Below are 24,460 nucleotides of genomic sequence, written 5' to 3' on the forward strand. Positions count from 1 at the left end.
ACATTGTGGGCCATTTCGCAGTTATATGATACACTGAAGATTAGGTTCAGCGATGACGTTATTTCAGTTGAGACTTACAAGTTCTATGGCATGCATAGTCCTGAATTTTCAATAGCTAATCATTTCAATAATTGCAGATAGTTTCTGGCTCCCTTATTAACAGAAAGACCATATACAAAACACATTCCTTATCCTTTTGTATGACTTGTATAAGATCCTAACAGGCAGTATCTGCTGTAGCAAATAGAGTCAAATGCCAACAAACCTTTGAATCAAACTACTAGCGAAATATATTTGTTGTAAACTATAATCCATGCATTCTTGCCACAGGAAAAATGCAAATGAGCACCCAGCTACTGGTCAGTAAGGCGTGCTTCCCACACTGCAAATGAGCCTTACTTCCTTTTAGCTTTATATTGGACCCGCTAATAAAACATGGTTGTAACATTTTACGACAGGATGCAAAAACACTTCACAAATAGTGAAAAGAGTGGAAAAGCCCAGCAGGCTAACCATGCCTCTTCAATCATAATAAGCAAGCCCTCTAATCTATCAACTGTCAGGTACAGTCACAATGCAACTCACTCATTTATTGCTTACACTTCTCTGCCATGCACAACCACCTCTCCACAGGCTCTTTCTTTGTTGCAGATTTAGAGTAGGAAGCTTCCTTTCTTCCTATATATTTATATATAGTAGGGTTTAGTCATCCCATATGTCCCCTGGAGCTGTATACTACAGCACGAGTGACATTTACACTACACTTCTATTCCTGCTTTCTTTTCTGGTTTGGGGGTGGGGGAGGGGGGGGGGGGGGGTGCGGGGGGCATGGTGTGGTGGTGGGAGAATGAAAGAAGATACACCTATGTCAAGAGCAGAATTCTGCATGGATTTGTTGCCAGAGGCTATTAATGGATGCTATGACAAAAAGCAATAAAGGAACATGTTTAAACAAAATTAATATACACAGCAGGCATTAATAAACTATGCCAAATCGTCTTAGTTACAAAATACACACTAAGAGTTCTTACAAACATTCCCTCAAAAATGAGAAAGGATAAGTCTACCAATTTTTTACATGACCTTTCCTGCAGCATTACATGAAATGAGATCATAACCTGCAAAACTACTGTGCCTTAATTCTAGAAATTGGCAATTACACTTGCCCCAGTAAGGTCTGTAGTGATGCATATTTATAGCCTGAAGCAGCATTGCCCCAGTCAAAACTTAAGATGAGTATCTTTTCTTAAAGCATACAATTTGAAGAACATTAGTTAAGAGTTTGTAATCAGAATATGAAATTATTAGCTGGCATACTGCAGTTATTTAGCTTGTGACAGCTGCATTTTTACTCTTTTTAACCATGACAAACTTTATATATTGTGCCCTGACTACATTACAGCTTCAATAAGTAGTTTAAAACAATTAAATATGCAAGCTATATGATAATATCCCTCTTATCAAATTCAACTAAGTACATACATCAGATAGCTATCGTCTTTTTGAAGTGCCTTCCCCCCCCACCTGCCTTGGTAAGGCAGGTATATTCTTGAGAAAAGTATGACACCAGATTCTTTTGTGCAAATCTGAATTTCAAATCCTAGCTATAATGCCTTGGGACTATTTGTGCAATGATAGCTTCTTATAATTACTCAATACAGGGTCCCAATGTATACTCATACAGTCCCCCATCCCACCTCCATCTCCTTTACTTTGTGGCTCAAATGCTGATAGTGTCTCTCATTTTGATTCCATTTTTGTACTCAGTTAACTGATTTCATCTGGGGCACCATTGTGAATGCAAGGATTGGTCTCAGCTTCCCTGACTTAGAGGTGGAGTTCCTGATCACTATCCAATGACGACTGCCAGAAACGTGCATCTGTTGGTATCAGACAAAAAACAGGCCAGCTCCACTGCATTGCATGTTTGGATAAACAGTTTGTTGAAAGCATCAAGGCTCATACAATAATAATGGACATCTGAAGGAGGTACCAAAGTGTGCCTGTAGAGCTGTATCCCAGCTAGGAGTCAATGCTTCAGGAAAGGAAGAAAGGAAGGAAAGGGAGGGGAAATATTTCAGAAAGACAAAAAACAAAAATTTAAACAAAAGAATTTTGATACAAATTTAACTCATTCGTCAAGTTAACATCTGAATCACAACTCATTCAATTAATGTAATCTAAATATAGTATAACGATCAGAGCATTTCAGACATCATAAGAACATGGAGCAGGAGTAGGCAATTCAGCCCCTCAAGCCTGCTCCGCCATTCAATAAGATCACGGCTGATCTCATCTCAGTCTCAACTCCACTTTCCTGCCCATTCTCCATAACCCTCCAACCCATTACTAATTAAAAATCTGTCCATCTCCTCCTTAAGTTTACTCAATGTCCCGGCATCCACCGCACTCTGGGGTAGTGAATTCCAGACTCACGACCCTTTGAGAGAAGTAATTTTTCCTCATCTCTGTTTTAAATCTGCTACCCCTCATCCTAAAACTATGACCTCTCATTCTAGATTGCCCCACCAGAGGAAACATCCTCTCTACGTCTACTTTGTCAATCCCCTTAATCATCTTACGTACCTCAATTAGATCTCCTGTCATTCTTCTAAACTCTGGAGAATAAAAGCCTAAACTCCTCAATCTCTCTTCATAAGACAAACCCCTCATCTCTGGAATCAATCTAGTGAACCTCCTCTGAACTGCCTCCATTGCAACTACATCCCTCCTCAAGTAAGGGAACCAAAGCTGTACGTAATACTTCAGGTGCGGTCTCACTAATGCCTTATACAGTTGCAGCAATGCGTCCCTATTTTTATACTCTATTCCTTTAGCAATAAATGCCAAAATTCCATTTGCCTTCCTTATTACCTGCATACTAGCTTTCTGTGATTCATGCAAGAGGACACCCAGATCCATCTGCACCAAAGCACCCTGAAGTTTCTCTCCATTTAAGTAATAATTTGCCTTTCTATTCTTCCAACCAAAATGGATAACCTCACACATTGTATGTGTGCTAATCATGGGGGACTTTATAGACTGGGCAAATCAAATTGGCAAAGATAGTCTGGAAGATGAGTTTGTAGAATGCTTTCATGACAGTTTCCTAGAACAAGAAGTTGCAGAACTAATGAGGGATAAGGCTATTTTAGATCTAGTGTTGTGTAATGATACAGTTAATTAGTAATCACATTAGTAAAAGATTCTCTGGGAAAAAGTGATCATAATACAATCAGTTTGAAAGCAGCATACTCTAGTCCAAAACAAGAATCTTAAACTTAAACAAAGCCAATTACATAGGTATGAGGGGAGAGCTGGCCAAGGCTGGTTGAATAAATAGACTAAAAAAGGTAGGCAGTAAATAAACAGTGACCAACATTTAAAGAAATGATTCAAAACTGTTAACAAAATTACATTCCATTAAAAAACAAAAACAAGGATAGTAGTAAGCCTGAGGATTGGGAGAGTTATAGAAACCAGCAAAGGATGACTAAAAGTTGATAAAAAGGGGGGAGAAAAAAAAAATGATCGAGAGTAAACTCGCCAGGAATATAAAAAATGATTACATATTCTGGGTTCAATTCTGGGAACTGCCTGTGCGGAGTTTGCAAGTTGTCCCTGTGACCGCGTGGGTTTTCGCCAGGTGCTCCGGTTTCCTCCCACAGCCAAAAGACTTGCAGGTTGATAGGTAAGTTGGCCATTATAAATTGCCCCTAGTATAGGTAGGTGGTAGGGGAATATAGGGACAGGTGGGGATGGGGTAGGAATATGGGATTAGTGTAGGATTAGTATAAATGGGTGGTTGATGGTCGGCACAGACTTGGTGGGCCGAAGGGCCTGTTTCAGTGCTGTATCTCTAAATAAATAAATTTGTAAGAGCTTTTACAAAGAATAGCCAAAAACTTTGGTCTCTTAGAGGCAGAGACAGAAGAAATTATCATGGGGAATGAGGAAATGGCAGTCATTGAACAAATATTGTAAAAGACAAAATTATAGGAACATAGGAAGAGTAGGCCATTCAGCCCATCAAGTCTGCCCCACCATTCAATACGATCATGGCTGATCATCCACTTAAATGCCTTTTTCCCCCCCACACTATCCTCATATCCACTTATGTCATTTGTATTTAGTAATCGGTCAATCTCGGTTTTAAACATACTCATGACCGAGCTTCCACAGACCTCTGGGGTAGAGAATTCCAAAGATTCACAACGGTCTGAGTAAAACAATTTCTCCTCATCTCTGTCCTAAATGGCTTCCCCCTTATTTTGAAATTGTATCCCCTGGTTCTAGACGCCCCAACCCAGGGGGAAACAGCTTACCTGCATCTACCCTGTCTATCTCTTTAAGTATTTTGTAGGTTTCAAATGAGATCACCTCTTAGTCTTTGAAACTATAGAGAATACAGGCCCAGTTTCCCCAATCTCCCTTCCTAGGACAGTCCCAGTATCCTGGGAACAAGTCTGGTGAACCTTCGTTGCACTCCCTCTATGCCAATAATATCCTTCCCAAGGTAAAGGGACCAAAACTGCACAGAGTACTCCAGGTGCGGTTTAACCAAGGTTCTATACAATTGACACAGGAGTTCACTAGTCCAGCTCTCAAATTCTCTTATGATAAAGGCTAACATACCATTAGCCTTCTTAATTGCTTGCTGCACCTGCAGGTTAGCTTTCAGTAACATATTGACAAGGACACCCAGGTCCCTTTGTACATCTACACTTTCTAACTTCTTCTCTTCTTTGGCCTCCTTATCTCGAGAGACAATGGGTAAGCGCATGGCGGTGGTCAGTGGTGTGTGGAATAGCGCCTGGAGTGGCAAAAAAGGCCAATTCTAGAGTGACAGACTCTTCCACAGGTGCTGCAGATAAATGTGTTTGTCGGGGCTGTTACACAGTTGGCTCTCCCCTTGCGCTTCTGTCTTTTTTTCCTGCCAACTGCTAAGTCTCTTCGACTCGCCACACTTTAGCCCCGCCTTTATGGCTGCCCACCAGCTCTGGCGATCACTGGCAACTGACTCCCACGACTTGTGATCAATGTCACAGGACTTCATGTCACGTTTGCAGACGTCTTTAAAGCGCTGACATGGACGGCGGTGGGTCTGATACCAGTGGCGAGCTCGCTGTACAATGTGTCTTTGAGGATCCTGCCATCTTCCGTGCGGCTCACATGGCCAAGTCGTCTCAAGCGCCGCTGATTCAGGGGTGCGTATAAGCTGGGGATGTTGGCCGCCTCGAAGACTTCTGTGTTGGAGATACGGTCCTGCCACCTGATGCCAAGTATTCTCCGGAGGCAGCGAAGATGGAATGAATTGAGACATCGCTCTTGGCTGACATACGTTGTCCAGGCCTCGCTGCCATAGAGCAAGGTACTGAGGACACAGGCTTGATACACTCGGACTTTTGTGTTCCGTGTCAGTGCGCCATTTTCCCACACGCTCTTGGCCAGTCTGGACATAGCAGTGGAAGCCTTGCCCATGCGCTTGTTGATTTCTGCATCGAGAGACAGGTTACTGGTGATAGTTGAGCCTAGGTAGGTGAAGTCTTGAACCACTTCCAGAGAGTGGTTGCCAATATTGATGGATGGAGCATTTCTGACGTCCTACCCCATGATGTTAGTTTTCTTGAGGCTGATGGTTAGGCCAAATTCATTGCAGGCAGCCGCAAACCTGTCGATGAGACTCTGCAGGCACTCTTCAGTGTGAGATGTTAAAGCAGCATCGTCAGCAAAGAGGAGTTCCCTGATGAGGACTTTCCATACTTTGGATTCCGCTCTTAGACGGGCAAGGTTGAACAACCTGCCCCCTGATCTTGTGTGGAGGAAAATTCCTTCTTCAGAGGACTTGAATGCATGTGAAAGCAGTAGGGAGAAGAAAATCCCAAAAAGTGTGGGTGCAAGAACACAGCCCTGTTTCACGCCACTCAGGATAGGAAAGGGGTCTGATGAGGAGCCACCATGTTGAGTTGTGCCTTTCATATCGTCATGGAATGAGGTGATGATACTTAGTAGCTTTGGCGGACATCCAATCTTTTCTAGTAGTCTGAAGAGACCACGTCTGCTGACGAGGTCAAAGGCTTTGGTGAGATCAATGAAAGCAATGTAGAGGGGCATCTGTTGTTCACGGCATTTCTCCTGTATCTGACGAAGGGAGAACAGCATGTCAATGGTCGATCTCTTTGCACGAAAGCCACACTGTGCCTCAGGGTAGACTCGCTCAGCCAGCTTCTGGAGCCTGTTTAGAGCGACTCGAGCAAAGACTTTCCACACTATGCCGAGCAGGGAGATTCCACGGTAGTTGTTGCAGTCACCGCAGTCACCTTTGTTTTTATAGAGGGTGATGATATTGGCATCGCGCATGCCCCGAGGTGCTGCTCCCTCGTCCCAGCACAGTCCTATGCAGCAGTTCATGGAGTGCTGAGTGTATGGCAGGCTTGGCACTCTTGATTATTTCAGGGGTAATGCTGTCCTTCCCAGGGGCTTTTCCGCTGGCTAGAGAATCAATGGCATCACTGAGTTCCGATTTTGTTGGCTGTATGTCCAGCTCATCCATGACTGGTAGAACCTCTTACCATTGAAATACTCTGCACATCTGTTCCTCCTACCAAAGTGGATAACCTCACATTTTTCATATTATATGCCATCTGCTACATTCTTGCCCACTCACCAAGTCTGTCCAAATCCCCTTGAAGCCGCTGTGCATCTTCCTCAACACACATTCCCACCTAGTTTTGCGTCATCCGCAAACTTGGAAATACTACATTTGGTCCCCACATCCAAATCATTGATATACATTGTGAACAGCTGGGGTCCCAAGCACTGATCCCTGTGGTACCCCACTAGTCACAGCCTGCCAACACAAGAATGACTTGTTTATTCCTACTCTCTGCTTTCTGCCTGTTAACCAATCCTTAATCCATTATGTACCAGAAAGAGGGTACCAAGCGAACAAGAATGAGGAACTTAAGGTAAATCAATATCAGCCGAGAAAAAGTATTGGAGAAACTTAAGGGTCTAAATGCTGACAAATCCCCAGGACCTGATGGTTTACATCCTAGGGTTCTAAAAGAGATAGCTGCAGGAGTTCAGAAGAATGAGAGGTGATCTTATTGAAACATATTAGATCTTGAACGAACTTGACAGGGTGGATTCTAAGAGGATGTTTCCCCTTATGAGAGTGTCTAGAACCGGGGGCACAGTAATAAGTGGTCTCCCATTTAAGACGGAGATGAGAAATTCTTTTCTCAGAGGGTTGTTAGGCTGCGAAATTCCAATTCTCAGAGAGTAGGGAAGGCAGGATCATTGAATATTTTTAAAGCTGAATTAGATAAATTCTTGGTTGACAAGGGAGTCAAAGGGTATAGCGGGTAGACAGGAAAGTAGAGTTGAGGCCACAAATCAGCCATGATCTTATCATATGGCGGAGCAAACTTGAGAGGCTTAATGGCCTACTCCCAATTCCTTTGTTTGTATGTATGTTCATAGAGGGATAGTGGATGCACTGGTTACGATTTTCCAAAATTCCCTAGATTTTGGAAAGGTCCCTGTGGATTGGAAGTTAGCAACTGTAACACCACTATTCAAGGAAGGAGGGAGAAAGGAAAACAGGGAACTACAGGCCAGTTAGCCGGACATCAGTTGTCAGGAAAATGCTGGAATCATTAAGGAAGACTTAACAATGCACTTAGAAAATCTTAGTACGATCAGACAGCCAACATGGTCTTATGAAAGGGAAATTGTGTTTGACAAATTATTAGAGTTCTTGAGAACGTAACTGGTAGAGTAGATAAAGGGGAACCAGTAGATGTAGTATATTTGGATTTCCAATAGGCATTTGATAAAGTGCCAAGAACAAGGTTAATAGGCAAGATATGGGCTTATCAAATAGAGGGTAATATATTAGACATGTTAAATGAGCGAGCAACAGGGTGGCAGATGAAATACAAGGTAGGAAAGTGCGAGGTTATTCACTTTGGTAAGAATAGAAAAGCAGAATTTTTTTGAAACTTTTAAATGTTAATGTTCAGAGACTTGGGTTTGCTCCTACAAGGAATACAAAGTTAGCATGCAGGTGCAGCAAGCAATTAGGAAGGCAAATGGCATGTTAACTTTTATTGCAAGGGAATTGAAGTACAAGAATAAGGAAATCTTGCTACAATTGTGTACGGCTTTGGCGAGACCACCCCTGGAGTACTGTGCAGTTTTGGTCTCCATATCTAAGGAAGGATATACTTGCCTTGGAGGCAGTATAGCGAAAGTTAACTGGATTGGTTCCTGGGATGAGAGGTTGAGTAAAATGGGGCCTGTACTCTCTGGCATTTTAAAGAACAAGAGGTGATATGTACAAGATTCTGAAGGGTCTTGACAGGGTAGACACAGAGGCTGTTTCCCCTAGCTGGGGAATTTAGAACACAGGGAGGGGCACAGTCTCAGGATAAAGGATCAATCATTTAAGACTGCGACTCAGAGGGCTGTGAATCTTTGGAATCCTCTACCCCAGAGGATTGTGGATGCTCCATCATTGACGATATTCAAGGCTGAGATAGATGGATTTTTGGATAAGGGGATTGGGCAGGAAAGTGGAGTTGGGACTATCAGACATGACTGTATTGAATGGTGGAGCAGGTTCAAGAGGCCGTATGGTCCACCTGCATGCAGGTGCAGCAAGTAATTAAGAAGGCAAATGGAATTTTGGCCTTTATTGCTAGGGGGTTGGAGTTTAAAAATAGGCAAGTCTTGTTACAACTGTACAGGGTGTTGGTGAGGCCACACCCGGAGTACTGTGTACAGTTTTGGTCCCCGTATTTAAGAAAGGATATATTGGCATTGGAGGCAGTTCAAAAGAGATTCACTATGCTGAATCCTGGAATGAAGGGGTTGACTTATCAAGAACGGCTAAGCAGGTTAGGCCTTTATTCATTAGAGTTAAGAAGAATGAGGGGTGATCTTATTGAAACATAAATGATTCTGAGGGGGCTTGACAGGGTAGATGTTGAGAAGATGTTTCCACCAGTGGGTGGGGAATCTCGAACTAGAGGACATAGTAAGGAGACACTCATTTAAAACTGAGATACGAAGGAATTTCTTCTCTCAGAGGGTAGTGAACGTCTGGAATTCTCTATCCCAGAGAGTTGTGGAGGCTAGCTCACTGGAGGTATTTAAAGAGGAGATAAATAGATTTTGGAATATCTATCCTAATTTGGGGAGTTGAGGGCTATGAGGAGCTGGTACGAAAGAGGAGCTGAGGTCTGGGGCAGATCGGCCATGATCTGAATGGCGGGGGCAGGCTTGAGGGGCCAAATGGTCTATTCCTGCTCCTAGTTCTCATGTTCTTATTTCTATGTTAAAGGATATTTACATTGTTGACCAATGAAAGTATATAATTGGGGACTTTATTTCGAGCTCTGATTAAAATTCGACATCATGCATTAAAAGCAATTTAGTCCTTTAAAATTACTAGTGATGACAACTATAAAAAAGACTTGATCAATATGGGGGGGGGGGGGGGGAGAGGAGAAGAGAAAAAACAGATAGATAGTACTGAGATAAAAGGAGGTAAACTATTTTGGCATTTCCATTTTTATGCAGACTACATACATGAACCATATTCTATTGTGACTGCATTACAACTATATTTTTGTTGGAAGATATTCAGTATAGTTGCAGAATAAAATATAAAGCAAAAAGTTTAATGCATTTGATCAGTATAGTTATGGATAAAAGTCCGTGGCCTCTTCTTATTTAAATAATTTACAATTAGCAGTGTGCTAAAGCATTAAATTAAGAACCAACAGTGAATCCATAAAATTTCAGAAATCTGAAATTTTAAAAATTCACTTTTCCTAGTATACTAGATCCAGTGTGTGGCAAACAATAACAATTGGCACCACTGCATTGTTCATTAAAATAAAAAGTTCATGTTTTAACAAAGCTTCCATCTAGACTTGCAGTTCTGACTTACAAGCTTAGCAGTACTAGCCTAATATTTCTTCTTTTTTGTGGTCGGAACGAAGAGTGGAGCAAAGGAATTACAATTGCATCTAACTCCTGATAAGCATGTATAACTGGTTTGTCAGTGCACCTCATTTTATAGTACTGAGCCATAGAGACCAGACCAGTGCCAGATTCATTTTCTGGTCTATGCTGAGTTAGCAGATCTTAAAGAGGACAGTATTTGAGCACCAGGAAAAAACACAGGGTTCCCGGTTGGCACTATCCTTCACAGCCCACAAGTGCAAAGGCCAATTATAATCCAGTTTCTGCAATCCCAGCTAATTTAGCATGAATCAGGAATCAAACCTTGGATCTTCTGTTCTGTACAATTCAGTTGCCGTTACCAAATAAGGTATACAAAATAGACGGGTCCATAATACCAGCTGTATATTAGGAGCTAAAGCAGGCTAGAAAAGAAAAGCAAAATACTGCGGATGCTGGAAATCTGAAATAAAAACAAGAAATGCTGGAACCACTCAGCAGGTCTGGCAACATCTGTGGAAAGAGAAGCAGAGTTAACGTTTCGGGTCAGTGACCCTTCTTCGGAACTGACAAATATTAAAAATGTCACAGGTTATAAGCAAGTGAGGTGGGGGTGTGGCAAGAGATAACAAAGGAGAAGGTGTAGATTGGACAAGGCCACATAGCTGACCAAAAGGTCATGGAGCAAAGGCAAACAATATGTTAACGGTGTGTTGAAAGACAAAGCATTAGTACAGAAAAGGTGTTAACGGACTGAATATTGAACAGCAAGTGCAAACATGAAAAAAAAAAAGTGGGTAAGCACACTGAACAAACTAAGATGAAATGAAATGAAAGCAAAAAAAGGGTTGTAAAAAATGTAAAAAGGAAAAAAAGAAAAAACAAAAATGAAAATAAAGTGGGGGGCTGTCATGCTTTGAAATTATTGAACTCAATGTTCAGTCTGGCAGGCTGTAGCGTGCCTAAATCGGTAGATGAGATGCCGTTCCTCGAGCTTGCGTTGACGTTCAATGGAACACTGCAGCAATCCCAGGACAGAGATGTGAGCATGAGAGCAGGGGGAAGTGTTGAAATGGCAAGCAACTGGAAGCTCAGGGTCCTGCTTGCGGACTGAGCGGAGGTGTTCCGCAAAGTGGTCACCCAGTCTGCGCTTGGTTTCCCCAATGTAGAGGAGACCACATTGTGAGCAGCGAATACAGTATACTACATTGAAAGAAGTACAAGTAAATCGCTGCTTCATCTGAAAGGAGTGTTTGGGGCCTGGGATAGTGAGGAGAGAGGAGGTAAATGGGCAGATATTACACCTCCTGCGATTGCAGGGGAAGGTGCCATGGGACGGGGACGAGGTGGTGGGGGTAATGGAGGAGTGGACCAGGGTGTCGCGGACGGAACGATCCCTTCGGAATGCTGACAGGGGAAGATGCCTTTGGTAGTGGCATCACGCTGGAGGTGGCGGAAATGGCGGAGGATGATCCTTTGGATATGGAGGCTGATGGGGTGGAAAGTGAGGACAAGGGGAACCCTGTCACGGTTCTGGGAAGGAGGGGAAGGGTTGAGGGCAGAGGTACAGGAAATGGGCCGGACACGGTTGAGGGCCCTGTCAACAACAGTGGGCGGGAATCCTCGGTTGAGGAAAAAGGAGGTCATACCAGAAGGACCGTCATGGAAGGTAGCATCATCAGAGCAGATGCGTCGAAGACGGAGAAACTGGGAGAATGGAATGGAGTCCTTACAGGAGGTAGGGTGTGAAGAAGTGTAGTCGAGGTAGCTGTGGAAGTTGGTGGGCTTATAATGGATATTAGTAGACAACCTATCCCCAGAGATGGAGACAGAGAAGTCGAGGAAGCGAAGGGAAGTGTCAGAGATGGACCATGTAAAGGTGAGAGAAGGGTGGAAATGGAAGCAAAGTTGATAAAGTTTTCCAGTTCGGGGCGGGAGCAGGAAGCGGCACCGATACAGTCATCAATGTACCGGAAAGAGAGTTGGGGGAGGGGGCCTGAGTAGGACTGGAACAAAGAATGCTCGACATATCCCACAAAAAGACCGGCATAACTAGGACCCACGTGGCTACTCATAGCGACACCTTTTACTTGAAAGAAGTGCGTGGAGTTGAAGGAGAAGTTGTTCAATGTGAGAACAAGTTCAGCCAGGCGGAGGAGGATGGTGGTGGATGGAGACTGGTTGGGCCTCTGTTCCAGGAAGAAGTGGAGAGCCCTCAAACCATCCTGGTGGGGGACGGAGGTGTAGAGCAATTGGACGCCCATAGTGAAGAGACGGCGGTTGGGACCAGGAAACTGGAAATTGTCAAAATGACGTAGGGCGTCAGAAGAGTCATGGATGTAGGTGGGAAGAGACTGGACCAGCGGAGAAAATATAGAGTCAAGATAGGAAGAAATAAGTTCAGTGGGGCAGGAGCAGACTGACACAATGGGTCTGCCGGGACAGTCCCTTTGTGGATTTTGGGAAGGAGGTAGAAGTGGGCTGTCCGGGGTTGCGGGACTATGAGGTTGGAAGCTGTAGGGGGAAGATCTCCAGAGGACATGAGGTCAGCGACAGTCCTTTGGACGGTGGCTGGAAAAGGTCTGGTCAGTAAATAATTAGCTATGGTTCAAATTACTTCATGTTAACCACCTGATCTTTGTACAATATTTTCTGAATAAACCTTGGATATCAATGCAAGCGATGCAGTGGGAACAAACCTGGTGAAAAAGGGAGGGGGCATGAAGGAGGGAATGAAATTAAATAGGATACTAAAAAAGGAAATCATCAGTTTTCAATAACAACTCACCTTCCCTGTAAGCACTGAGGGAAATTCTGGATCAAATTTGTTGCTGAGGCCAAACCTTAAGAAAAAAAACATTAAAATATTTAAGTGCTTGGTATTCAAGGAGGAGAGTGACTTTATTGCAAAAGCTACTGTACAAGTACCATGCATGTGTTCCTTTTATGAGTATATACACACACACCCCTCCCATGTTCAAAATGAAATCCTTTATTACAATTGATAATATGAAGATGTTCATTTCAAGCCATTCTGAAAGTTGTATCTTCAATGAAACTGTTAAGTAATTAATCAGAAATAATGGACAAAATAGAAATCAACGAGATGGAAAATACATTATTTTAACTGTTTCCTAACTGACTAAGAGTTTGCAAATTTTTTTTTTAAAAAGTGTTAATTCTAGAGTTGATTTTTTTTTGGACAGAGTCAGTAATACAATGTGCACGTCACAGTTTTAAAAAAAAAAATAAGTCACTTCAAATCACAATTCTGTACTCCAGTTTTTATTAACCAAAACCTAACCACTGGATGCAATCTTTTCCAAAACCTATGGATTTTCATAACAATGGAATATTTTTGTGCAAGATCCAAGAGATTTTTCAGATTTGCTTAATCACAAACACCAGTAATCCATACCAAGTTATGGTGGTTACCATACTGGTTTCAAAACAAATGACAGGTAGAACACCTAGAGAGCCAGCTAGCATATCAAAGAGAAAGTGTACACCTTGATACAAATGAAAAAAAAAAGTTGTTTTCAGAAAGTGTGTCTTTGAAAACATATTTTCAAACCAGCATTTTAATTTAGAACATCTCATAAATGAACAGTAACCACACTTGACTGAGAATTCCTGGTTTACTGCATGTTCATTGAAATGGCCGTTCTATGCAGATGTAACATTGCTTAGTATGTCAAAACAATTTTATAGATGTTTCAAATATGGGAAAATAAAGCATACAGAAGTTGTTCAAAACTGTAGGATGATGGCACATTATATGCAAAAAAAAAATCAAGGGAGAGAAAACATTTCCTGCTTTAAAGTATTTTCTCTCAGAATGGAGTGCTCACAAATACACAATATTAGTAAGGATCATAATTCACTGTTCACTATAAACAGCAAGTTGAGCAGTATTTCTAAGTTACAAGAAGTACTGACTAATAGAAACAAGATCGTCCAACCCACAGTGTACAGACTAGATTAGAATACAAGAGAAGAGTATGTACACATTTTTCCAACAAATAAAGAATAGCCATTACATTGAAAGTGTTGTCTATCAGGTTCTCCGATCTGTCACATTGCTTATCCAACATCTAGTGCTGGACGAGCAAAAATTTCCTCCAATTACATATTGAGAAGACCAAACTCATTGTCTTCTGTCCCCACGACAACCTCCATTCCCTAGCCACCAATTGTCTCCGTGTGACCACTGTCTAAGACTGAACCAGACTGTCGATAACGTCGGCATCCTACTTGACCTTGAGCTGAGCTTCAACACCAAGATTGCTTACTTCCTTCCACTTTTGTAATATCGCCCGTCTGACTCAGCAGTCATCTGCCGAAACCCACATCCATGCCTTTGTTATTTCCAAACTTAACTGTGGATAAGAATGGCAAAGTATTTCACTGCAGACGTTAATCACCATGTTCCCATCAATAGTATTGCATATTAGCAGAAACTATTCCAATCTAGTATCACTTATATCCTGCTGTTCTCACACATACATTAAATTGGGGGAGGGGGCAAGAAAGACAAAATTTGAAAATATACAAATATTCCTTGAATTAAATGCAAAGTTCTTTGTTCTTTCCAATAAAGGGTCACAGTCATAGAGGCACAGAAGGAGGCCATTCAGCCCAATGAATCCATGCCAGCTCTCTATAGAGCAATCCAATCAGTTCCATTCCCCAGTTCTATCCTGTATTTCCCTCAAGTGCCCATCCAATTTCCTTTTGAAATAGTCGTCGCCGTTTCCACCACTCTTGTAGGCAGCGAGTTGTTCCAGGTTCAGAGTGCAAGCTTTCAAAAGAACAAATTGCAAACTCCTTTCTGCGATTTAGAAAAATTACATATCATAAATCTCAAACTCCAATTTATGTGATGCCCAGATCCTGTTGGTTAAAACTACTACTACTAACTGGGGCAGAAAGGAGCAGTTGATGTGACCTTCAGCATTTCCAATAACACCATTTTGGAATTAACATTTACAGTAACACAGAAAGTTACATTTTAAAGGATTATAAAATTGCAGCAAAAATTTGATACTGTTGCTAACTAAAGCTACAGGCAGGCATCTTAGAGGGACCTAAAAATGTAAATGCCTTCAAATACAGTGGCTTCTGTTCCCCTTTCTGTTTCTAGAATTATGGTAATGGTGCCCCTTTAGATTCTGAAATATAGACAAGCTTACCTATAACTCTGAAGCCTGAGTTGCAATTTCCAGTTCACTGGTACTCAATTAGAAAAATATAAAAGGTATTGAGTCTGTTCACTAGATTTCAGAGATTATTCAGAATCTATTTTAGAATACTTTTCTTGTCATAGTAATCATGACTCTTCTCAGGTCACCAGACAAGCTGTTTATTGACTGCACGTATTCCAGCTTGTCTATCCTGTGGAATGCTTCTCCATGGTAAAGCAATATTCTATCCAGCCATCTGATCACCTTACCAGCTGACAACTTGATGCTGCACATACTATTTGAAAGGATCAAAGGCATCTAAATTGAACAAGCTGTTAATACCAGTTTGGCAAGTACAAACTGATTTTGTAGCTCAGAGAGGACTGATACTGAAGCACAAGTAAATAATTACATAATTGCCCTCTCATTCGAGAAGCTTTAAAGTTCTTAACATCTAGAAATAAAATACAATGCAAATGACTTAAGTAATAAATCATATTCATGTAATTTCTCCCTTTTATAAAAGGGGGACAAGGGTATGAATTCCAATATTTTCTCCCCAGGCCATACATGTTCTTTACATCAATATTGCTCTTCAACCAGCTATTCAGGGCCACAGAATCACAACCCATTGTTAACTGAATTAATTTTCCCTCCTCTCTTTACCCAGGATGCCCAGAACTTGAAACAAAAACAGTAAATGCTAGAAATGCACAGCAGGTGAGTCAGCATCTGTGGAGTGATCAGACAAGTTAATGTCTTGGGCGTACACTCTGCTTCAAAACTCCTTTCCAAAACAGTACAGCCAGTGTCAGGAGTGATGAATTTAATTAATTCATCCATTATATTAAGATAACCTTCTCAACTGTACATGAAATGTGCTTCAACTGAGTATTGCCCCCATGTCATTTGTTTTTAAATCGATAAAACAATTACAACAGCACAATTATACAAAGATCAGTTTTGTCAAAAATAAAAACTGAATAGCACCCATCTGCAAATGCTTGCAGGTTATTTTACTGTGGTATATTACAGTTGAATCCAATCCCACCACAGGACTGAAAGATGAGAAAGGCCTTTTGGCCCATCTTAGCTCATTGATCCCATACTGTCAAAGAAGGCTGTAAATATTGCACAGTGTTCATGCTAAAATGAACAGGTTTGTTTTAAGGTAATTACAAAGAATACAGTAAAACCAGCAGTATAGTATTTGACTTAAACATAAACATTAAACTTATCATGGCATCCAAGCCTCTCTTCCAAGCTGGGTTTTACTTCCACCAGCTTATGTAGAACTCCATTTCACATATTAATCATTGTGTGAAGAATTTCCTGTTTTCAGTCCTTTTTACTACTTTTAACCAATTCCCGATCCTACTATCCTGGTTTAGTTTGAGATAGTGTGCCAGATCTACTTTTCTCATCGTCATCACACATACCTTTGTAAGGCTGCCTCAATTGTCTCAATCCAATGCTGGCCGCTGGCACAGCCCTGATTTCAATCGCTCCACCATGGCGGCCGTGCTTTCAGCTACCTGACCCCAAGCTCAGAAATTCCCTCCCTAAATCTATCCACTTCTCTTTCCTCCTTCAAGACCTTAAAACCTACCTTCATCTGCCCTGATATCACCTTATGTAACTCAGTGTCAAATTTTGTTTGACAAGATTCCTGAGAAGTACCTTGAGACATTTTATTATGTAAAAAGACACTATATAAATGCAATAATATAAAAGCAAAATACGGCAGATGCTGGAAATCTGAAATAAAATCAAAAAAAGTGCTGGAAATACTCAGCAGGTCTGGCAGCATCTGTGGAGAGAGAAGCAAAGTTAATGTTTCAGGTCAGTGATCTTTCATCAGAATTGGCAAAGGTTAGAAATGTAATAGGTTTTAAGCAAATAAAGTGGGGTGGGGAAAAAAAAAAAAAAGAGAACAAATGGGAAGGTGTTGAAAGGACAGAGGATCACAGAGAATAACTGACAAGGAGGTCATGGGGCAAAGGCAAAGAGTGTGTTAACGCTTTGGTGAAATACAAAGCATTAGTGCAGAGAGGGTATTAAATGGCAGAATAATGAAAGCCCTAACCAAAAGCAAAACATGAAAAAAAGTGGGCAGGCACATGGTAAAAAAGTGTAATGATGAAACAAACTAAAATAAAATGAAATAAAAATAAAAAATACAAAGTAAAACTAAAAAAGCCCACCGACTCCCATAGCTACCTCGACTACACTTCTTCACACCCTTCCTCCTGTAAGGACTCCATTCCATTCTCCCAGTTTCTCCTTCTCTGATGCATCTGCTCTGATGTAACCTTACAGCACTTCTGATATGTCTTCCTTTTTCCTAAACCGAGGAATCTACCCCCCCCCCCCATTGTGGTCAACAGGGTCATCAACAGTGTCTGGCCCATTTCCTGCACCTCTACTCTCACCCCTTCCCCTCCCGCTCAGAACTGTGACAGGGTTCCCCTTGTCCTCACTTTCAAGCCTACCAGCCTCCACATCCAAAGGATCATCCTCTGCCATTTCCACTACATCCAGCGTGATGCCACCACCAAACGCATCTTCCCCTCCCGTTAGCATGCCGAAGGGATCGTTCCCTCTGTCACCCTGGTCCACTCCTCCATTACCCCCGACACTTCGTCCCCTTCCCATGCAATTGCAGGAGGTGTAATACCTGCCCTTTTACCTCCTTTCTCCTCATTATCCAAGGCCCCAAACACTCCTTCCAGGTGAAGCAGTAATTTACTTGTATCTCTTTCACTTTAGTATATTCACTGCTCACAATGCGGTCTCCTCTACATTAGGGAGACCAAACGCAGATTGGGTGACCGCTTTACAGAACACCTCTGCTCAGTCTGAAAACATGACTCCGAGCTTCCTGTCGTTTGCCATTTCAACACACCCTCCACTCTCATGCCCAGATCTCTGTCCTGGGATTGCTGCAGTGTTCCTGTGAACATCAACACAAGCTCAAGGAACAGCACCTCGTTTACTGATTAGGCACGCTACAGCCTACCGGACTGAACACGGAGTTCAATAATTTCAGAGCATGACATGGCCCGCCCCCTGCTTTTTGTTTTTCTTTGTATTTTTTATTTTTATTTCATTTTCTTTTAGTTTGTTTCATCATTGCACTTTTTTAAAAAACCATATGCCTGCCCACTTTTTTTCCCACATTTTGCTTTTGGCTAGGACTTTCATTATTCTGTCATTTAATACCCTCTCTGCAATAACGCTTTATATTTCACCACACCATTAACACACTCTGCCTTCACCCCATAACCTCATTGTCAGTTGTTCTGTGACCCTGTCCTATCAACACCTTCTCATTTGTTGTCTTTTGCCCCACCCCCGCTTTATTTGCTTAAAACCAATTACATTTCTAACCTTCTCCAGTTCTGATGAAAGATCACTGACCTGAAACATTAACTTTGCTTCTCTCTCCACAGATGCTGCCAGACCTACTATATAAGTGTAAGTTGTTGTTGTCTCCTTTCAAGGCTGAAAAATCCCAAGTTTCTCCAGTCTTTCCTTATAATCAGTCCTCTGATGCTAGGCATCAGTCTCACGGCTCCTGTCTGAACTATCTTCGGAGCTTGATGTCTTCCTTTTGGTCAGTGACCAGAACTGAATGCAGCACTCAATATGTGGTCCCACTGCAGCATATACAGTTTGAACATGAATTCCTTTAGCTTGTCCTCTACTGTTTTGATCATATAGTTCAGCGTTCTATTTGCTCTTCATTGTTGCTCTGCAGTGATTGAACATGTTAAAAGTAAGAATTTATGAAAACATTTTCTTCAACTTCATCTTTAAACTACTTTGACGTCACTCGTTGTAGTTATTTATTCCAACTAAATTGCATCTGAAATTCTTCTATCCACTTACATATTTTGTCTTATTCTATATTTTTTGAGCAACCTGCTCAACAATTCTTACTCCTAGTTTGCATTGAGTTTCTGAATCCAAATCATTAACGAAATTAAAAACAGTAAGGGTCCCAATACTGATCCCTGGGACTCCCAGTTCAGCTCTTCCCCCCACCCTAACATAACTCTCTAAGCCACTCCTTACCACCTTTCAGACCACTTCTTATTCATTCTCAAATTTCACCCCAAATCCCCACCACTTTAATGAGTAGCCTTTTCTGTAAAAGGCTCAATGTTTTTGGGATGTTAAGGTACAATATATAAAGTAGGCTTGGGATACACAGTCATGTTGATCAGGCAGATTCTTCCCTGTTTAAATCTATAATCAGCTATTGATTAGACATGGAAGTTTCCATTACTTTACCCTTATCAAAAAGGAAAACTAAACAATATTCAGCTACCCAACTTGCTTTCTCATCCTTTTTGAAAATGTGACCACATTACCCTGTTTCCAATGTATTGGTACCTCCTCATTGCTCCTTATGTGGAAACTGGAGAACAATGTTCTACAAATCTCATTCCTCATCTTCCTTTGTACGCCAGAATAAATATAATCCATCCATGGGTTTTGTTTGTTTGAGCCCTTTCAACTGATCTGGTGATTCAAAATCATTTAGATCAAATTAATTCTACTTGGATTATTGCTATGTGAGGTTGGAACTTTACTCATCTTCCCTAGCAAATGCTTGGAGGAATGAATAATTTATATAGTATACATTAAATATTTTATGCCCAACCTTGATCTCAGCCTCACTGGCATCTTTTGTCATTTATACCTCTTCTCCACTTGCCGTTTTATTATTTTTTGAACCAAGCATCTTTTCCCCTTCAATCAACTTTTTGATATATTTCTGTATGTTTTAATATCCATCCATGAGTGCTGCTTCACCATCCTTCTTGTAAAATTTGTAGAGGATTTTCCTCCCCTTATTTTGCTAATCCATTTAGGGTCATGCTTGTAACAACTATGAAGGAGGCCATTCACCCAATCATATCTGGGCCTGCTCCTTGCTAGAGTATTCAAAAGCTAATCCCATTGCGTTGCCCTCTCCTTACAGCTTATATCATCCTCTACTTGGTTCAAGAGTTTATCCACCTTTCCCTTGTTGTCAGCCTCAACTACTGCCTGTGATAAAGCACTTGCTGCTCCAACAATCCTTCCGCATAAAAAAAACAAATCTCCCCTAACCTCCTCCTATATTCTCAGCAACGATTTTAAATTGATGGCCCAATATCATTGACTACCCAACTAGAGGAAAATCTGTTCCTATTCACCCTATTAAAACTCTTCATACTTCTAAAAACATATATTAAATCTCCTCATCCTTCCCTGCTCTAGTGGAAATAGTCCCAGCATCTTTGTCATTCCTCATACATACTGTCTCTCATCGCTGATAGAACTAATCATTCACATGCAGTAGAAACGCCAATACAGCTGAACAGCCTATTTCCGTGTTGTAATTTCTATGTATGTATCTTTGCTATGTTTACTCTATGTTTGCTAATCTTCAGGTGTAGATTTATTCTACATGCTCAGTATTTTATCTTTAAAAGATGATTCATTTTCCTTCTAAAGAAGTCTGGTTCATAGAATCATACAGCATAGGAAGAAATATCTGTGAAAGAGCTGCCCAATAAGTCTCATTCACCAGCTCTTTCCCCACAGATTTCTCCCTTTCAAGACTTTATCCAATTCTATTTTGAAAGTTGCTAATGAATCTGCTTCCACCACCCTTTCAGCCAAAGCATTCCAGATCATAATTCACCACATTAAAAAAAAAATCTTGTGGGTGCCATGAATTCTATTTCCTGTATGTGTCATTTACCATCAAGTCACAATATGCACTGCCTGTAGTAGCTTCCCTAACAAAATGAGCATAATACATGATTAATTCATGACCGAATAACTTGACTCTGAACCAATTGGATACACCCAATTTTTATTTGATTAAATCACTACTTCATTCAAAGAAAATTTTCCATACATCATTTTTATTCCTTCATAGAATTTTCCATCTCATTGACCCCACATAACAATGTCAGTTTTGCTTTTACATATGAAAGATGTCCAACTATCATAGTGTGAAAGTTGTCACCTTCTGTAGTATCAAGATCTTGAATTTACATACGTCTACACAACCACCTTTCATGAAAATCTATGTCCCTGTATTTTGTAACTAATCTCAACAAATGCTCATCAGGGTCATGAGGCAGCAATTAGGAACTAGAACACATGGCTGCACATTTCTCCCTTTCCCTAATTCAGGGGTGCTGAGGCTAAGTGCAGCACCTCCATCTACACCCAGACTATCCGCTAATGGTACAGATCAAGGATTGAACTGGGGAAATTGTTGATTTGTGTATCAATTTCCCATCAGGTAGTGTATTCAGTGGCTCAATACTGCACCATGTGGTACATTTATATACTTCAACTACCAACACAGACATGGATATTTTCTGACATAGTTGGAGACAGCTGTGAATAGACATGTGCAAGAAAAGCTTGCATATTTTGCACTTTGAAGAATACATTTGTTGAATTTCAGAACAGCACAGAAAAATCCCTTCTAGCAGATTTTTTTTTTTTAAAAAAGTGCATGAATATTCCCTCAAGTCCACCATTTGAATGCCACATTCCCCAATACAGTTGAATGTAAAAAAAACACCAAAATACAGATCACGACATTACTATAATGCATGAAGCAAAAGGTTAACACTAAAGCAAATCAGGCCAATTGTGTTACACTGCAACACTGTATTCGCGTTCCACTCCTCAAAGCATTTTAAAGGGGCATCTTCTGCTTTGGCAAGTGTACAATTAAAAATCAAACACCACAAAAGCAAAAATACTACAAATGCTGGAAATCTGAAATAAAAACAGCAATGCTTGAAATACTAGCAGGTCTGGTACTTGTGGAGACAGAAATAGAGTTACTGCCAAAACTGACATAACGTAATCAACCTGAAATGTTAACTCTATTTGTTCATGGGATGCGAGAGTTGCTGGCTCATCTCTAACTGCCCTCGAGAAGGTGGTGGTGAGCCAACTTCTTGAACTGCTGAAGTCTGTGTGGTGTAGGTACACCCACAATTATGTCAGGTAGGGAGCTCCAGGATACTGACCCAGCTACGATGAAGGAACTGCAATATATTTCCAAGTCAGGACAGTGCATGACTTGGAGGGGAACCTACAGATGGTGGTGTTCCCATGTGCCTTCTGTCCTTGTTCTTCTAGGTGGTAGAGGTTGCGGGTTTGGAAGGTGCTGTCAAAGGAGTCTTGGTGAGTTGCTACAGTGCATCTTGTAGATGGTACACAATGCAGCCATGGTGTGCCAGTGATGTAGGAGATGCTGCCAGACCTGCTGTGTATTACCAGCATTTTCTGTTTTTGTTTGAGAAACTGCACGTCCCTAGTCTGTGATTTCCCATTCATTAATTTTAATGAATATGAAATCTGGGTAATTGCATAGCCTCAATCCCTATATGTGTTCCAGGTGTGCACAAGCACCAAAACAGTAAATTTCCATCTATAATTTTTTTAAAAATTACTCACAGGAAGTGAGCGTCATTGTATTACCTATCCCTAATAACCTTGAGAAGGTAGTTGTGAGCCACCTTCTTGAATACAACGAAGTGGCTTGCTAGAGATTTCAGAGGGCAGTTAAGAGTCACCCACATTGCTGAGAGTTTGGAGTCACAAAGGACAGCAGATTTCCTTCCCTAAAAAGGACATAAGTGAACCAAATGGGTTTTACAGCAATCTAGTAGTTTTGTGGTTACCATTACAGATACCTAGCTTTTTATTCCAAATTTATTTCATTAATTGAATTTAAATTTCCTAGCTGCCATGGTGGCATTTGAACCCATGTCACCCATCAATAGTCCAGGCCTCTGGACAATTCATCCACAAACATAACTAGTAGACCACTTTACCCGACAGTATTTGTATACCTCACATTCAACAAACATATAGGGAAGCAATGAAATAGCAAAATACAATGGCCTACACAATTTATCTCCTGAATGAATACACCATTGTATAAAAGTTCTACAATTATTTGCAACCCTTGTCTTTATTTGAAAACGGTTTGCAAGATTACTACTTCTCCAAATTAAGTCACATCTTTAAAATTGCATTGAAATCACATCGGTTTAGTTTGATGAATCATAGTGACACCAAAGAAGCAGTTAAACCTAAATGCTACACAGTGGTTACGTTTTCTTCAGAATTTCTCTCCGAACCAGAACCGAATTAAAAGCACAAAAGTCATTTACATTTTTACTTCAAAAGGGAGAAGTAGTCATTCAATGTTGCAAGCTAGGGTTGCAACACAGAGCTAAACTGCATAATCAATTGAAATGCAAGTGAATTTATGGCATCACAAATTTAATGATGTTAAAGGCCATCTCCGGCCCAACAAATCACAAATTTTGGTTTAAAATATAACCCATTTAAATGCTTAAAAGTAAACAATTCAATTTCTTTGAATGGGCTCGCAATCGAATCGTTCCGATTAAATAAAACTCACTAAACAACATTTCTTACATGTGACAATGCCGAGCTCTCAACAAAAATGTAACAACCACTAATATAAAGAATGGTCATTGTATTCATTTGAATACAGGGTAAACTAACAAAGTGGGAATTATGCGGTATCATGCCGGCAATTTTACAAGGAGATCAGGTTTTCTGGTAATACAAGGATCACCAAACCCAAATACAGATTGTAGCCACGCGGACTGACGAATGACAACACAGCAACAATACTAATCCTGTGTATGAAGAGTTGTCTGCCAGCCCGCTCGCAGTCTCTCTCTTTCTGGGATTGTTTACGCGCGTCCCTTTGCCTGGTTACAGCCAGCTCACGCTCAGCTGCTGTCAGCAAAGGCCGAGGCCAGAGCTAGGGCCGACTCCAAGCAACACTCCCGGCAGAAAGGACGGAGGGGGAAATCTCTCCGTCCAACCCGCTCCGAGAATATCCCAACTTACACTGTTATATGTCCGGCCCCTCGCACCACCACGGGGTCAGACGTATATCGGATCAGATGCTCGTCCATCACCACCCGCTCGTCCTCTTCGTCTAGCTCATATATGGTGTCGAAATCGGCCATGTTGCTGCTGAGGGGCACGAGCTGTCCCCGCGGCTGCGCACACGCGCGCGCACCCTCCGCCCCCGCTGACGTCACAAGTGGCGCGGCAGCTTGGCGGCCACGTGCGGATTCGTCTGCAGCAGCTGCAGCAGCGAGGCTGGGAAAGGCAGGCTTCCCATTGGCACACAGGTTCAAAGCAATGGGTTTGCTAAACTTGCAAAGGACTCGCTCATTTAGGAGTTACGCTCACATGGCATTTTCCCCGAGAGACTGGAAGGA

At 41.4% G+C, this 24,460-nt stretch overlaps 1 protein-coding gene across 1 annotated transcript in view; it reads right to left on the reverse strand.

Moving 5' to 3' along the window:
* chic1 (cysteine-rich hydrophobic domain 1) overlaps positions 1–24,253 on the reverse strand; it is a 51,151-nt gene extending 26,898 nt beyond the window's left edge. The window contains exons 1-2 of the mRNA XM_068047353.1: positions 24,081–24,253; positions 12,764–12,818 (exon numbers count right to left, since the gene is read on the reverse strand). Of these exons, the coding sequence (XP_067903454.1) occupies positions 12,764–12,818; positions 24,081–24,202 (177 nt within the window). The 5' untranslated portion in view covers positions 24,203–24,253. The remainder of the gene's footprint in view (positions 1–12,763; positions 12,819–24,080) is intronic.
* Between the last annotated feature and the right edge of the window lie 207 nt (positions 24,254–24,460).

Source organism: Heterodontus francisci, chromosome 15 (assembly GCF_036365525.1).
Source record: "Heterodontus francisci isolate sHetFra1 chromosome 15, sHetFra1.hap1, whole genome shotgun sequence".
Classification (NCBI taxonomy): Eukaryota; Metazoa; Chordata; class Chondrichthyes; order Heterodontiformes; family Heterodontidae; genus Heterodontus; species Heterodontus francisci.